Below are 14,142 nucleotides of genomic sequence, written 5' to 3' on the forward strand. Positions count from 1 at the left end.
CCAAATTCACTGACATAGAGCTGTTAAAATTTTAACTGCCTCATCTCTTAGGGCTTTGAGCAGCTCAGTAGGTATTTCATCTCCTCCTGATGCCTTCTTACTGGATAGCTGTTGCAGTGCTCACCTCACTTCACTCTCTAGTCGTACTGGCTCTTGTGTATAATCCTGCTCTTCAAATTTCTCAGTAATTTTGAAGTCCTTTCTGTAAACGGCTTCTGTATACTCTTTCCATGGAGAAATGATATTCTTGGTTTAATCCTTTATCCAAATTAAGCAAACGAAGTTTGTGCATGAAGTAATTTCACGACTCGGCAGCTCGTATATAAAGAGGCTAATGACCTCACATCATTAGTGAGTTTAATAGGTCATTGTCTGTAAGATAGGTATCAGCATTTGTTATATGTGGTATCCCTAAAGAGGAAAGTCACTAGTAATGTACTGCAGCCTATGTTCCCTCTGAGCTATGCACATGTGCACATGCACAATCAAAAAAAAAGGGAATACACATGCTGCCTAGCAACTGCATGCACAAATTTTTTGCTTTCAGAATTTCCAATTTACATTCAATTTTTGAATGTACTGTACTATAAAAACGAATTATATGATAAATCATACTTGTCACTTATTTTATTTAGTAATTTTCCAGGGTTTCCACTCCAATAGTATTTTTATTTTTTTATTTTTATTTTTATTTTTTTTATTTTTAAACCAGCTTGCAACTTTTACCCACTGCTGGGATAAAGAGGAAGGTTAAGTCTACTTTGCCTGTGGTGACCCACTCCATCTTGGGAGAGTGTTTATTCACTTGTATGAATGTATAAAGGTGGAAGACAATTACAAACATCCATGCCTAGATGAGATTCAAATCCACAGCTTCTTGGCTGGAGAGTGGATGTGCTAACCACTCAGCCAACCAGGCCAGCCCCAGTCTAATCCATTCCAACTTGATATACTCTGATTAGTTACTTTAAACCTGTACTGTGTGAATGAACTCATGCTGACATCAACAAGTTGCACAAGCATATTTGTTTAGGGCATCTATCTAGATAGTATAGTCACTTGAACTCATGCAAACAGTGGTATATTTCTATAGATATGTGAATTTAAGAAAATTAATAGTTCTCACAGTTTTACATGTTTAAGCCAGACAACAACAACAAAAGCAACATTATTACATTAAAAATTTTAGTCTGTTTAACCCTCAAAATGTCACTGTATGAAAATATTTAGATGCAACATACAAGATCTTTTAAACATGTTGAAAGTTTATTTTTCACTTGGTTAGAGTATAATAAATTTAGTTTAATCCTTTATCCAAGTGTGAGCAAACAAAGTTTGCGCCTGAAAGTATCTTCAGGACTGGGGCAAGGTGATACAACACCAGGGCAACTCGTTGCAAAGGTGTAGCAAGCTACCAACACTCCTGTCTCAGTATCTCCCTTAATGCAAAACACATCTCCTTGCGGATATGTCTATCCGCAGCTTGTCTCAGCTTGGGCCTGGCTCCCACTGAAGAGACCTCAATAAAGGTTGAAACTAGTCTGGGCAGTGGCCCTTCCCTTAATGCATAACATTAGACATATCCGCAAGGAGATGTGTTTTGCATTAAGGGAGATACTGAGACAGGAGTGTTGGTAGCTTGCTACACCTTTGCAATGAGTTGCCCTGGTGTTGTATCACCTTACCCCAGTCCTGAAGATACTTTCAGGCGCAAACTTTGTTTGCTCACACTTGGATAAAGGATTAAACTAAATTTATTATATCTTTTAAACAAAGATGTTGTCACTGATTTTAGTCATATCAAATTAATAGTTTGTGGCTTTTGACTTTCACTGTTGTGAAAATTTGCTATTGTGAGTCTGTAACCAACAATAGGATGATAGCAAGTAATTCATAGACTCGGTGTGTGTGTGCAGTGACACGCATTGAGTATGTGACTGGAAACTGGTGCACAAAATGTTTTTCATTCACACATAGGGCAAAAATTAGGGAAAATATTGGTTGCAGGGGCCTGTTTGGGGACCATTGTTGCTTAACTTGCATATTAATGATAATTTGCAGATGATACAAAGTTGGGTACAATGATGAAAATTCTTTGATTCATTTTAGAAATTATGGACTTTACAACCGTGTTATAAATAACTATTTTAATTTCTACTGCCATGACCTCTAGAGAAAAAAAAAATACAGATAAAATTAATTAATTATTTAGAAACTATATCAAAGCCAAATTCTATTAAAGATACCATGAGAGAAACATTCTTTCTTATAGATAGTTTTTCTTACAGTAGCAATATCCTATTTTTAACATTGCAATTGTTATATTAGATTTAGGACTCTGAATTATCTACAGTCCTGTTTATAGTTAACTATTAGGGAGAAGGGTCCGTAGGTAGAATGCCCTGATTCCTTGGCGAAAACTACGCATTTAATGTGTTGTTTGTTAATGCGTAGTTTTTGACAGGGAATCAGGATGAACAGCGAAAAGTCAGCTACTGGAACAAATCTGAAAACACACTACAACTCAACATAACCAGAGTTAAAGATTGGTACTATCGACATAAGAAGCCTGAATTGCAAAGAAATGGAGCTAGCTGAGGAATTAGATAAGTACCAGATCGACATAATAGGGGTGACTGAAACAAAAAAGACAAAAACTGGTGAGATCATTCTGAGCAATAAATACAAAATGTTATATTCAGGCAATAACAATCAAGGAAAAGAAGGAGTAGTCATAGTATTCAACACTAAATACGAGGCTAATCTTCTTGAATGTTAGGCAGTCTCAAGTAGAGTAATGTGGGCAAATATGGGAATGAGGAACTGGACAATGAGACTTATTTGTGCCTATGGTCCCACAGAAGGTTCTACTAAGGTAGAAGTGGAGGAATTTTTTGATGGTTTAGAAAAAGCAACTGACACAATGAAAAAGGAAAAGTTGGTCCTTGTTGGGGATCTAAATAGCAGAGTAGGAAATGATTGTGAGACATACAAAAATATTTTGGGAAAATTTGGAGAAAAGAGCAAAGCTAATAATAATGGCAAATATCTGTTGGATTTCTGCTCAGGACATGGACTGGTTATTACTAACACCATGTTTCAACATAAAAATGTGCACAAATTCACATGGAAAGAAGAGGCAAGGAATAAGAAAAGTCTTATTGACTATGTTATTGTTGATAGTGATGTTTTCTCCCTGGTGCAGGACACCAGAGTGTACAGAGGATTTGAAATTGAAAGTGATCACTATTTAGTCTTGAGCAGGATAAAATGGAATTTCATATTGAAAAGAATAACATGTAAGAGAGTTTTAAAGCAAATAAAAGTTGAGCAGCTCTCAGATGTGAACTGTAGACTAAAATACACAAAGATTATTGAAGAAAAAATGAAAGAGTTTGAGAACAGGAATCAAACCTTGGAGATTCAGTGTGCAAGCCTTGAAGAAAATCATGATTGATTCAGCCAGAGAGGCATGTGGTGAGGTTGTATGCAAGAATAGAAAAATCAGAACTCCATGGTGGACACAGGAAGTTAAACAGGCAGCGAAGGAAAAGAAGAAAGCCTATCAAAAGTTCCTGGCAAATAAGTCAGCTTGTGCTCTTAGAGAACAAAAGTCATGGGAGAACTTTGGCAAGAATATAGAAAATAAATATCAAGAAGGTGGCAAAATATTCTGGAGGTTGTTGAAGAAAGTTAGGAATGCTGTAAAAGGAGTTAGAGATGATAAAGATGACATGTAAACAGAAGAAAGAGATATCCTTGAAGTATGGCGTAATTACTTTAAAAAACTGCTAAATGAAACAAGCAATGATGACAGCACAGTGGTAAAAAACACTGACCAGGCATGCAGTCAGGAATACATATCCATACTTGAAGTAGAAAAAGCCATCAAAGGCTTAAAATGTGGAAAGGCAGCAGGAGTAGATGATATTCGACCATAAATGCTGAAGTATGGTGGTATAAAAGTCTTACAGTGGCTGCACTGCATAGTTCAGAAAGCCTGGACAGAGGGACAAATTCCCGATGATTGGAGTACAGCTCTCATAGTAACCATATATAAAAAGAGAAATAAAACTGAATGTGAGAATTACAGAGGTATTTCTCTACTAGGTGTACTGGCAAGATCTATGCAAGTATACTTGAGAAACAATTGAGAAGAATTCTGGAAGAAAAGCTTGGTGAAGAACAAGCTGGATTCAGGCCAAATAGAGGCTGTCAAGATCAGCTCTTCACTTTACGACAAATAGTCGAGAAAGCATGGGAATATTACAAAGATCTGTATTTAAGTTTTGTAGATTTGGAAAAGGCATATGACAAGATGCCAAGAGAGAAGCTATTCAATACGCTGCAGTTATATGGTGTCAATGGGGTATTATATCAAGCAATACCTAGTCTTTATTTGAGTTGTAAGTCAGCAGTTAGAATTGAAGGAAGGTGGTTTAATGTTAAATTTGGTGTGAGAGAAGGATGTACGTTATCCCCTCTGTTATTCATTATCTATATGGATCACATTATGAAGGAAAGTGGTATTAAACATGATATCAAAATTGGAGATGTTAATGTCAGGTCTTTGCTTTATGCAGAAGATGTTATACTTCTAAATAAATCCGCTACAAGCCTGCAAGATTCTCTGACTAAATTTGAGTAGCTGTTGTAATAGATATGGTATGAAAGTCAGCAATAAAAAGACAAAGACAATGAAAATAGGCAGAATCATTGAAAATGTCCACTGTGTTGTGTATGGAGAACCCGTGGAACAAGTAAAACATTTCAGCTACTTAGGCATGATTTTTAGTGAAGATGGTAAATTAAATATGGAAATAGACAACAGAATCAGCAAAGCTGGTATGGTGGGAAGACAATTGAATAAATTCATATGGAATAAGAGAGAAATTTGTCGGAACACTGAATGGATCTGAGAGCTGGGTCAGAAGTAAAACACTTGACCAAAGACTAGAGACGGCAGATATGATAGTCCTGAGAAAGATTATAGGCATGAACAGATGGCATCAATGGTAATATCATATTAAAAATGAGAATATTAGCAAAGAAGTTGACATAGTCGGCATCCAGGAATGCGTCAGCAGAGCTAATCTCAGGTGGCATGGTCACTTAAATTGAATGGGAGAGGAACGATTTGTAAAACAAGTGTTCTCTTCCAGGTTGGCAGGAAAACGACCCAGAGGAAGACCAAGATATAGATGAATTGATACCGTACAAAGTGCCTTAGACGATAGAAATATAAGATCTGATAATGATAGAGTCTTGAAAAGTAACAGACTGATTTGGAGGAAAATTGTAGATAGGAAGTTAGTAATGATGTAATTTATTTCGTGAAGTACTATCATATCCTGTACACCCCTTGAGGGTACATGGCAGGAATTTGATGATGATGATGATGTGTTGTTTGTGTTCCTTTTGTCTGATAAGACATATTTTTCTGATCATGCCCTGAACACTTTAAATACAATTGACTGGAATAGCACCAGTTGTTTACATTACAGCAATACATGGAATGAACGCAAATTTAACACGTTCGCTGCCACGCTACTTTGGCATAGTCTGTTCCCATATGCCGAGCAATTTGACTTCTTCAAGGTCAGTACGGTAATCTCGTTGCCGGCTGTAAGCGTCATATGAGTATACTCGTAGCCGGCTTTTGTAGTTCATATACGAACTACAAGTATACTCGTAATTGGCACTGAACGTGTTAACGAAGCCTGTGAGATTCTTATCAACCACCCCCAATCTGAACAATAATGATGGTCTAAAAATCCCAAGCATATTGAAGGCACATATTCTATTCATGGACCACTAAGAGTTAACTATAAACAATACTGTAGATAATCCAGAATCCTAAATCTAATATAACAATTATAATGTTAAAAATAGGAAATCATTGTTGCTGTAAGAAAGCTATCTATAAGAAAGAATGTTTCTCTCTTGTTATCTTAAATAGAATTTAGCTTTGATGTAGTTTCTAAATAATTAATTAATTTTTAATTTTATCTGTATTTATTATTTCTGGGATTTTTCCCAGAAATATTATCCATAATGTATTTACCATTTTTTTCACTAGAGGTCATGCCAGTAAAATAACCAGTGATCAAATCATTGTTGTAATAGGTTTCACGGTATGATAAGAACACAAATGGTTAAGAAAATAACTATTTATTAACTTAAAAGCTAATATTTCGCTGGTATTATGTCCAGCATATTCACATCACACAACACAAAGTTTGTTACAAATGCAAGACAACCACAATCCGGTGTAACACTGGGGCTAGTATAAGTGATTGCAGCATGCGACACAAGACTAAAGTCCTAATATGGTGCCATTTAGGTTAAAAAAAAAAAAAAAAAAAAAAAAAAAATCTAGTTTTGAAGTAGTAGTCCAAATGATAGTCATAGAAAGTTTGAAAAAATATAAATTAAAAAATAAAAATAATAAATATTAATTTGGTCTTAGGATGACTGTATCCCAAATCTTTGGTAGATTTATACAGCCATGCTTGTTAAGGTTTGGAATATGTTTTAAGTCTTCTGTTGATTCCAGGAACAACCTCTCTGACTTGTAGAAGCTTCTGTGCATTACTTTTGTTTCTTTCCAATTGATTCTGTGTGCAGGGGTATCCAAAGCATGGTCTGCCAGACCCAACTTACCATAGCGAAAGTGTTGGATATATTTTTTGTGTTCACTGAGGCGGATGTCCACATTTCTTCCTGTCTGTCCGTAGTAGGCTTGATGGTAAGAACAGGGCACTTCATAGACACCTGGATGTGATAAAGGAGTGCATTTGTGCTTAGGTGAACGGATGAGAGTTGCTAATTTTATATAAGGTTTAAATACTGTGCGTAGTTTTTGTTTGTTAAGCACTCTAGATATCTTTTCAGATGTGCCTTTAATGTATGGGATTGTGATGGTTTTGTTGTCTTCTGTGGTAAATAGAGGGGATTTATGGGTAGCATTTAGTATGTTATCTATTTTATGGGTATTATAACCATTGATTAAGAAGGTTTCACGTAGGTGAGAAAGTTCAGCAGTGAGAGCAATGTCATTGGAACAGATTGCTCTAGCTCTGTGGGTTTCAAACCTTCTTAATCAATGGTTATAATCCCCATAAAATAGATAACATACTAAATGCTACCCATAAATCCCCTCTATCTACTACAGAAGACTACAACAAAACCATCACCAACCCATACATTAAAGGCACATCTGAAAAGATATCTAAAGTGCTTAACAAACAAAAACTACGCACAGTATTTAAACCTTATATAAAATTAGCAACTCTCATCCGTTCACCTAAGGACAAATGCACTCCTTTATCACATCCAGGTGTCTATGAAGTGCCCTGTTCTTGCCTTCAAGCCTACTACGGACAGACAGGAAGAAATGTGGACATCCGCCTCAGTGAACACAAAAAATATATCCGACACTTTCGCTATGGTAAGTCGGGTCTGGCAGACCATGCTTTGGATACCCCTGCACACAGGATCAATTGGAAAGAAACAAAAGTAATGCACAGAAGCTTCTACAAGTCAGAGAGGTTGTTCCTAGAATCAACAGAAGCCTTAAAACATACTCCAAACCTTAACAAGAATGGTTATATAAATCTACCAAAGATTTGGGAGACAGTCATCCTAAGACCAAATTAATATTTATTACTTTTATTTTTTAATTTATATTTTTTCAAACTTTCTATGAACTATCATTTGGACTACTACTTCAAAACTAGATTTTTTTTTTTTTTTTTTTTTTTTTTTAACCTAAATGGCACCATATTAGGACTTTAATCTTGTGTTGCATGCTGCAATCACTTATACTAGCCCCACTGTTACACCGGATTGTGGTTGTCTTCCATATGTAACAAACTTTGTGTTGTGTGTGCTGAAGATGCTGGATATAATACCAGCGAAATGTTAGCTTTTAAGTTAATAAATAGTTATTTTCTTAACCATCTGTGTTCTTATCATACCGTGAAACCTATTACAACATGTCTGATGAACACATATGCCTATCCATGCGATCAAATCATTGTTTGTTTAGCCTTACTGTGTGAAATGTATCTCAGCTTGTCCTTGTATATACTCCAAATGATGACCTTAATATGAAGGTCGAAACGTCGGGAAATTAAATTAGTGATTTATAACATGGTTGTAAAGTCCATAATTTCTAAAATGAATGCTGATTACCGTGCAACACTAAAAGAAAGGATACTTGTTCTTTGCATCATACAAAGAACAAGTTATGAATGGAAATTTAAAGAAGCCTGTGAAATTTTGATTAACCACCCTAATCTTAATAATAATGGGGACTTAAAAGTCCCAAGAATTTGGATGGTGCACATTCAGCCCACTTAGTTTCCAGCAAACCCTGACTTTAGGACTCGAAGCAATTTTTCATTTTTTATTGGCCACCATCCGTACCAGTTGTAATTTTAATTTCTGTTTATTTATTTATCTATTTTTTTCTGTATGAACATGTTACTCTCCATCTTAATTTAACTTTGTAACCTAATAGATAATAATAATAACAGGACTCTAGCTTTGATGTAGTGTGGTTTTTTTGTTTTACGATTGATCAGTAACTTGAGCATGCCATGTAGATTGTAGTGCAGCTTGTTTCTTTGTATATATGTATACTCCAGAAGATGACCTTAATGTGAAGGTCAAAACATCGAGTGTATATTTTGGTTTATGTTAAACTAAAGTTTTACTCTAACACGGTAATTGTATCCATAATTTTCATAATGTGCACAGGTAGTGCGTTGCTTCACTCAGTATGTCCTCAAATCCCTGGAGGCCTCTCTTAATAATAGTAGTAATAAAATAAAATATTAATATGTTGGTTGCATGCCATGCTAAGGATTAGATAATCCATCAGCACCCTTCTCTTCAGATCAGGCATAGTACTTTTTCTAGCCATTTACTCTTCAGTAGAGTTGTATACACCAGACTTAAGAACTTTATGTAAATCTCCAAAATCTATGCTATAATGGGATTCACACCCACATCATTTAGGTTTGAAAGTAGAATTTAATATTGGAATTGATGCAAGCTCAAAAAAAACAAATGAGTTGTTTAAATTTCTGTTATATGTTTTGGAATATGCTTCACTTATATAAAATTAAGTGAGGAGTCGATTTACAGTAAATGTGCCATTGTCAGGAATTGCTTAGAAGTAAGTTACATTATTTATGTTTTAGGTGGCTGCATAAGCTGGTGATAACATCCATGATATTAGATTGGCGGAATACCTTATATATTCAATTGTAGTGGAACTTTATAAATCCATTCTCATCTAGTTCTCAAGCTTTAGTGCAAGTCAGTTTTTTACCTCATGGAAACTTGGATTTTTATCTGTGCAACTCAGAAAATTTACCTTAGAACCACAACTTTGCACAATAATGCTAGTGATTTTAACTAAACAAACCAACTAGATATCATGGTAATCTATTGATAAATATGACGACTAGCTGATTTCCAAACAATTAAAGCTATGATGGCAGGTATTGCCTATTTTCTTTATGGAAGAAAAAAGACTAGATGATTTAATGTTGTATTATTATGTTACATAAGCAAAGGATATTTACAGGAATACCTTCATAGATTTATTATATGAATTACTAGTTATACAATATTAATTATGAAATATATATACTTCAGGAAATATTATTTTAATAGTTTTGTGGCTGAATGCTCATCATTATATTTTGGAAGATGAAATGGATATTGGAGCTAGCTATCTTGATCAGGTATGATACAGTTCTTATGACAATACCATTATTATTGTTACAAAAATGGTTCAAAAGTTTTATTTTATGCCTTATTATTTTTGATATATAATTACATAAAGAAAACAATCAAAAATGTATTAAATTTAGAGCACTAAATTTAATACCTTTTAAAATAGTTTTGCTAGTTTGTCATTTTGATCTCAGTATATATCACTCACTTGCTTAGGAGGTTAGATGGCTTTAATCACCTATGAAACACCACCACTCTACTTATTGGAGTCCTGTAGTGGCATTATGTGACATTATGTTTCATCTGCAGAGCAAGGCCTATGGATACCACCTCCCCCAACTGCAGAATTGCTTCACATTCTGTACCCTTGAATGGGAGTGGTTATGATTCCTCTATGAGCATTTAGTATGTGTAGGGAAGAATTTCATGAGATGAAACCTAAGAATGACATGTTATAAAGCCTACTTGACCAACTGCAAATACTTCTTTTCCGTTTGCCAGATCGTCCTTGGAAGGAATGGCTATAATTAATATGAATGGCATTAGTCATGATAGACAGTCCACTGAGTACTCTCTATTTGGAGACATCTTCACAATCATCTCGCTCCTAACTGTATACCGCTTTAGTTAGTTATTTGCCTCACTAACTATAAAAGTCATCATAAATAAATAAAGCATCACTGCAAATCAAAGAAAAGTCTCCCACCAATATCACAACTTTGTAAAAGACAGAAACATCACAAAATTATTTTAAAGTAACAAAAGTCCAGCGAACTCATAAGAAACAAAAACAGTTTGAGCAGATCATAAAACAAGTATTCGTTCAAAAATAAACATAGACAGACATGCACACACAAAGATGTAAATAAATAATAATAATAACACTTTTTTTACGTACACTTTACCAAAATTTTCTTCTTTACTTCTGTCACAAGGATAGTGTTTAGTGATTCATCAGACCTGACATCACATTAGAATTCAACCCCCCCCCCCCCCACACACACACGCTTCATACACACACCTTGTTGATTCTAGCTGTTCTTGATTACATTCCTCAATGTTTTATTGCTCTCCAAATTTTTATATGCATGCCAGCTTCCTATTATTATTACCATATGACCTTCATGGAGTAAGAGACTCATCTTGGGAGATGCACACTATTGCACTCAATGCCCATTTAACCGTGCTTTAAACTGATTCAATGTATCTACAACTGCAATGCATTCCACTCACCAACCACTCTTCATGCAAAGAACCTACTCCTCACTCCACTGCTCACACCCTCCTTATACAGATTCTAGTGTTGGCCTCTTGTTCTATCCCCTCTCCCATTCTATGAAAAATCTCTTCCATGTTGACCCAATAACAACCCCCCCCCCCTTCTCCTATTCACAAGGCTCTGCAGCTTACATTCTCTCAATATGTCCTTGTACTCCACATTCCAAAGACCTTTGTGAATCTTCTCTGGACCCTTTCCAACATATCCTTGTCACCATGAAAACCTGGCGACCAAATCTGTGTACAATAATCCATATGTGGCTTGATCAAGACCTTATACAATGGCATCATAACCTCTCTATTTCCATTTCATGGTCCCCCATCATTGCCATTATCCAATGTGACGTCTTCACAACTTGTGCAATGTGGCTCCTGAATTTCAGGTCCTTGTCCACCATCACTCCTAGACCTCTCATCTCTTCTACTTCCATTAAAGTTTCCCCCCCCAAGTGTATAATTTGCATCCCATCGTTGCTTAACAAATCTCAAAACCTTACAGTTTGTAACATTGAACTGATAGTTCCACTTCCTGCCCATTCATGCAATCTATTCAAGTTCTCTTGTAAGGCCATAACATTCACTTGATTCTACATTGTTCTCTCCAGTTTTGCATCATCTGCAAACAGTTGCATATTACTAGTTATGCCCACCCCAATATCATTAACATATAAACTGAACAACAATGACCCTAAAACTGACCCATGTGGCACACCACTAGTAACCTTTCTCTTTTGGGATGCTGCACCTCATATACAACTTTCTGATACCAATCTGACAGCCAGTCACTGATCCAATGCAGAAGTCTGTTATACTGTCTGTTTCAATTTATTTAAGAGCTTGTCGTGTGGCAGTTTATCAAAAGCCTTTGCAAAATCTAAGTACACCACTGTATTGCATCTCCCCTGTCCAAGGTATTTCTCACCTTGTTGTAGTACATAAGTAAGTTAGTGAAACATGATCTCCCCTTAACAAACCCATGCTGATAACCACAGAGAATGCCGCTATACAGACTCCAGATATACAGACTGGCCTATAATTTGAAGCTACACCCTTATCACCACCTTTATGCAGTAGAACAATTTTACCCTACTTCCAATCTCTTGGATCCTGTGCTGTTGTAAGACTTTTATTAGACAGCCATGCCAATGCTACTGCCAATTCCCTTAAGATGTGTGTGGTGATATGTCATCAAATCCTATTGCCTTATTGGCATCAGTCTTATTTATTTCCTCAAATACCTCCTGCTCACTCACAATTAATCTATCCCCTCCTGTGTCCTCTACACTTCCTCATGATTCCACCCTGATCAGGATGAAACACGCTTATAAATTGATCATTGAATACCTCAACAGTGTCTTCTGGAGCAGTTACCATTCTGCCACTTTCATCCATTAACTTCATCTTACCATTATCATTCTTCTTTTTACTTGCCACATATGTAAAAAAAACTCTCTAGGGTTTTTCTCTCCTGATTTGCTAATTTCTGCTCATGCTCTACTTTTGTTTTTCTTGCTAACTGAGTCACTCTGCTGTCTTGTTCTTTATACTCTTTGTGTTACTGATTATTACCATTATTCATCTTGTACTTCCTCTAAAGTACTTTCTTTTTCCAGATTTCATGTTTCCTGCATTCAAAAACCCAAATTCTGTAGTCGCTTAATTCCAACATTCCAATAATTACCCCCCCCCCCCCCAAAAAATGATATCTTTAAGGCTTTCATAGACTACATCAACTTTCACAATATCAAATACCGTAGCAACAAACTACTGAAAAATATCAACCAAATCTCTATAGGTATGATGATATTTTCAAGAAAATAACTAGCAAACTGTCCACTATCACATGATGGAAGTTTTTTCACTTGGCTATGCTACCAATTATATATTTGGTTTAATCCTTTATCCAAGTGTAAGCAAACAAAGTTTGCACCTGAAGTATTTTCAGTACTTGGGCAACTCGTGGTAAAGGTCGAGTAAGTTCTGATCCCTTGCCTTAGTATCTCCCATAATACAAAACACATCTCCTTGCAGACATGCATGAAGAATTGCAAATGATAAAGCTTTGTGCAAGACAGATCAAAAATGCACTCGCTTGAAAATCTCTGAACAAACTATATCCAATTCAGAGAATTTTAATAATAAGGTGTTGACACCTTTGGGCAACTGATATATAGTGATATAACTTCTGCATTACTTCCACCTTAGTATCACCACCTCTTGGTCTGGCTCCCGCTGATGAGACCTCAATAAAGGTCGAAACCAGTCTGGGTAGTAGCCCATACTCTTAATACATAGCATTATACATGTCCGTAAGGAGATGTGCTTTGCATTATGGGAGATACTAAGGCAACTGATCAGAACCTATTCCACCTTTACCACAGGTTGCCCCAGTCCTGAAAATACTTCAGGCGCAAACTTTGTTTGCTTACACTTGTATAAAGGATTAAACCAAATATATAATTGTTAGCATAGCCAAGTGAAAAAAACTTCCATCAACTATCTCTAATCCAGAGAATTTTAATATGGTGTTGATACCTTTGGGCAACTGGTATATGGTGATATGACTTCTGCATTGCTTCCACCTTAGTGTCATCACCTCTGGGTCTGGCTCCCACTGATGAGACATCAATAAAGGTCAAAACCAGTCTGAGTAGTGGCCCTTCCCTTAATGCATAGCATTATACTTGTCCGCAAGGAGGTGTGCTTTGCATTATGGAAATACTAAGGCAGGTGATCAGAACTTACTCCACCTTTACCATGAGTTGCCCCAGTCCTGAGAATACTTCATGTGCAAACTTTGTTTGCTTACACTTGGATAAAGGATTAAACCAAATATATAATTAATTCACTATAACACACTATTCCTGTGATCCATACTAGTTTGCTGAGAGTCAACTATCAGCAAACTGGTATGGATCACAGGAATACTTTAATCAACTCGAAATATCCTATCTGAAACTTTTTGAGTCGATTAAAACTTCACTTTGTGATATCTTGCAACAGTATTTTTTATAAAAAAAATGAGAAATGGATCTACATGGGTATGTCCATTCCCAAACCAAACCTTAGTTTCTCATTCTCAAATCAGCACTATATTAGAGACTGTGGCCCATT

At 35.9% G+C, this 14,142-nt stretch overlaps 1 protein-coding gene across 3 annotated transcripts in view; it reads left to right on the top strand.

The window, feature by feature from the left end:
- LOC150095180 (calcineurin-binding protein cabin-1-like) overlaps positions 1-14,142 on the top strand; it is a 1,028,489-nt gene that overhangs the window by 322,619 nt on the left and 691,728 nt on the right. For all 3 annotated transcript variants that reach the window (XR_016550194.1, XM_090411711.1, XM_090411712.1), the window contains exon 20: positions 9,688-9,758. Coding sequence is in view for 2 of the 3 variants with exons in the window: in XM_090411711.1 (XP_090267837.1) it covers positions 9,688-9,758 (71 nt within the window). In the remaining variant the exon portion in view is untranslated. The remainder of the gene's footprint in view (positions 1-9,687; positions 9,759-14,142) is intronic.

Source organism: Typopeltis vanoorti, chromosome 21, assembly GCF_054136105.1.
Source record: "Typopeltis vanoorti isolate ZY-2024b chromosome 21, IOZ_Tvanoo_1.0, whole genome shotgun sequence".
In the NCBI taxonomy this organism is placed as follows: Eukaryota; Metazoa; Arthropoda; class Arachnida; order Uropygi; family Thelyphonidae; genus Typopeltis; species Typopeltis vanoorti.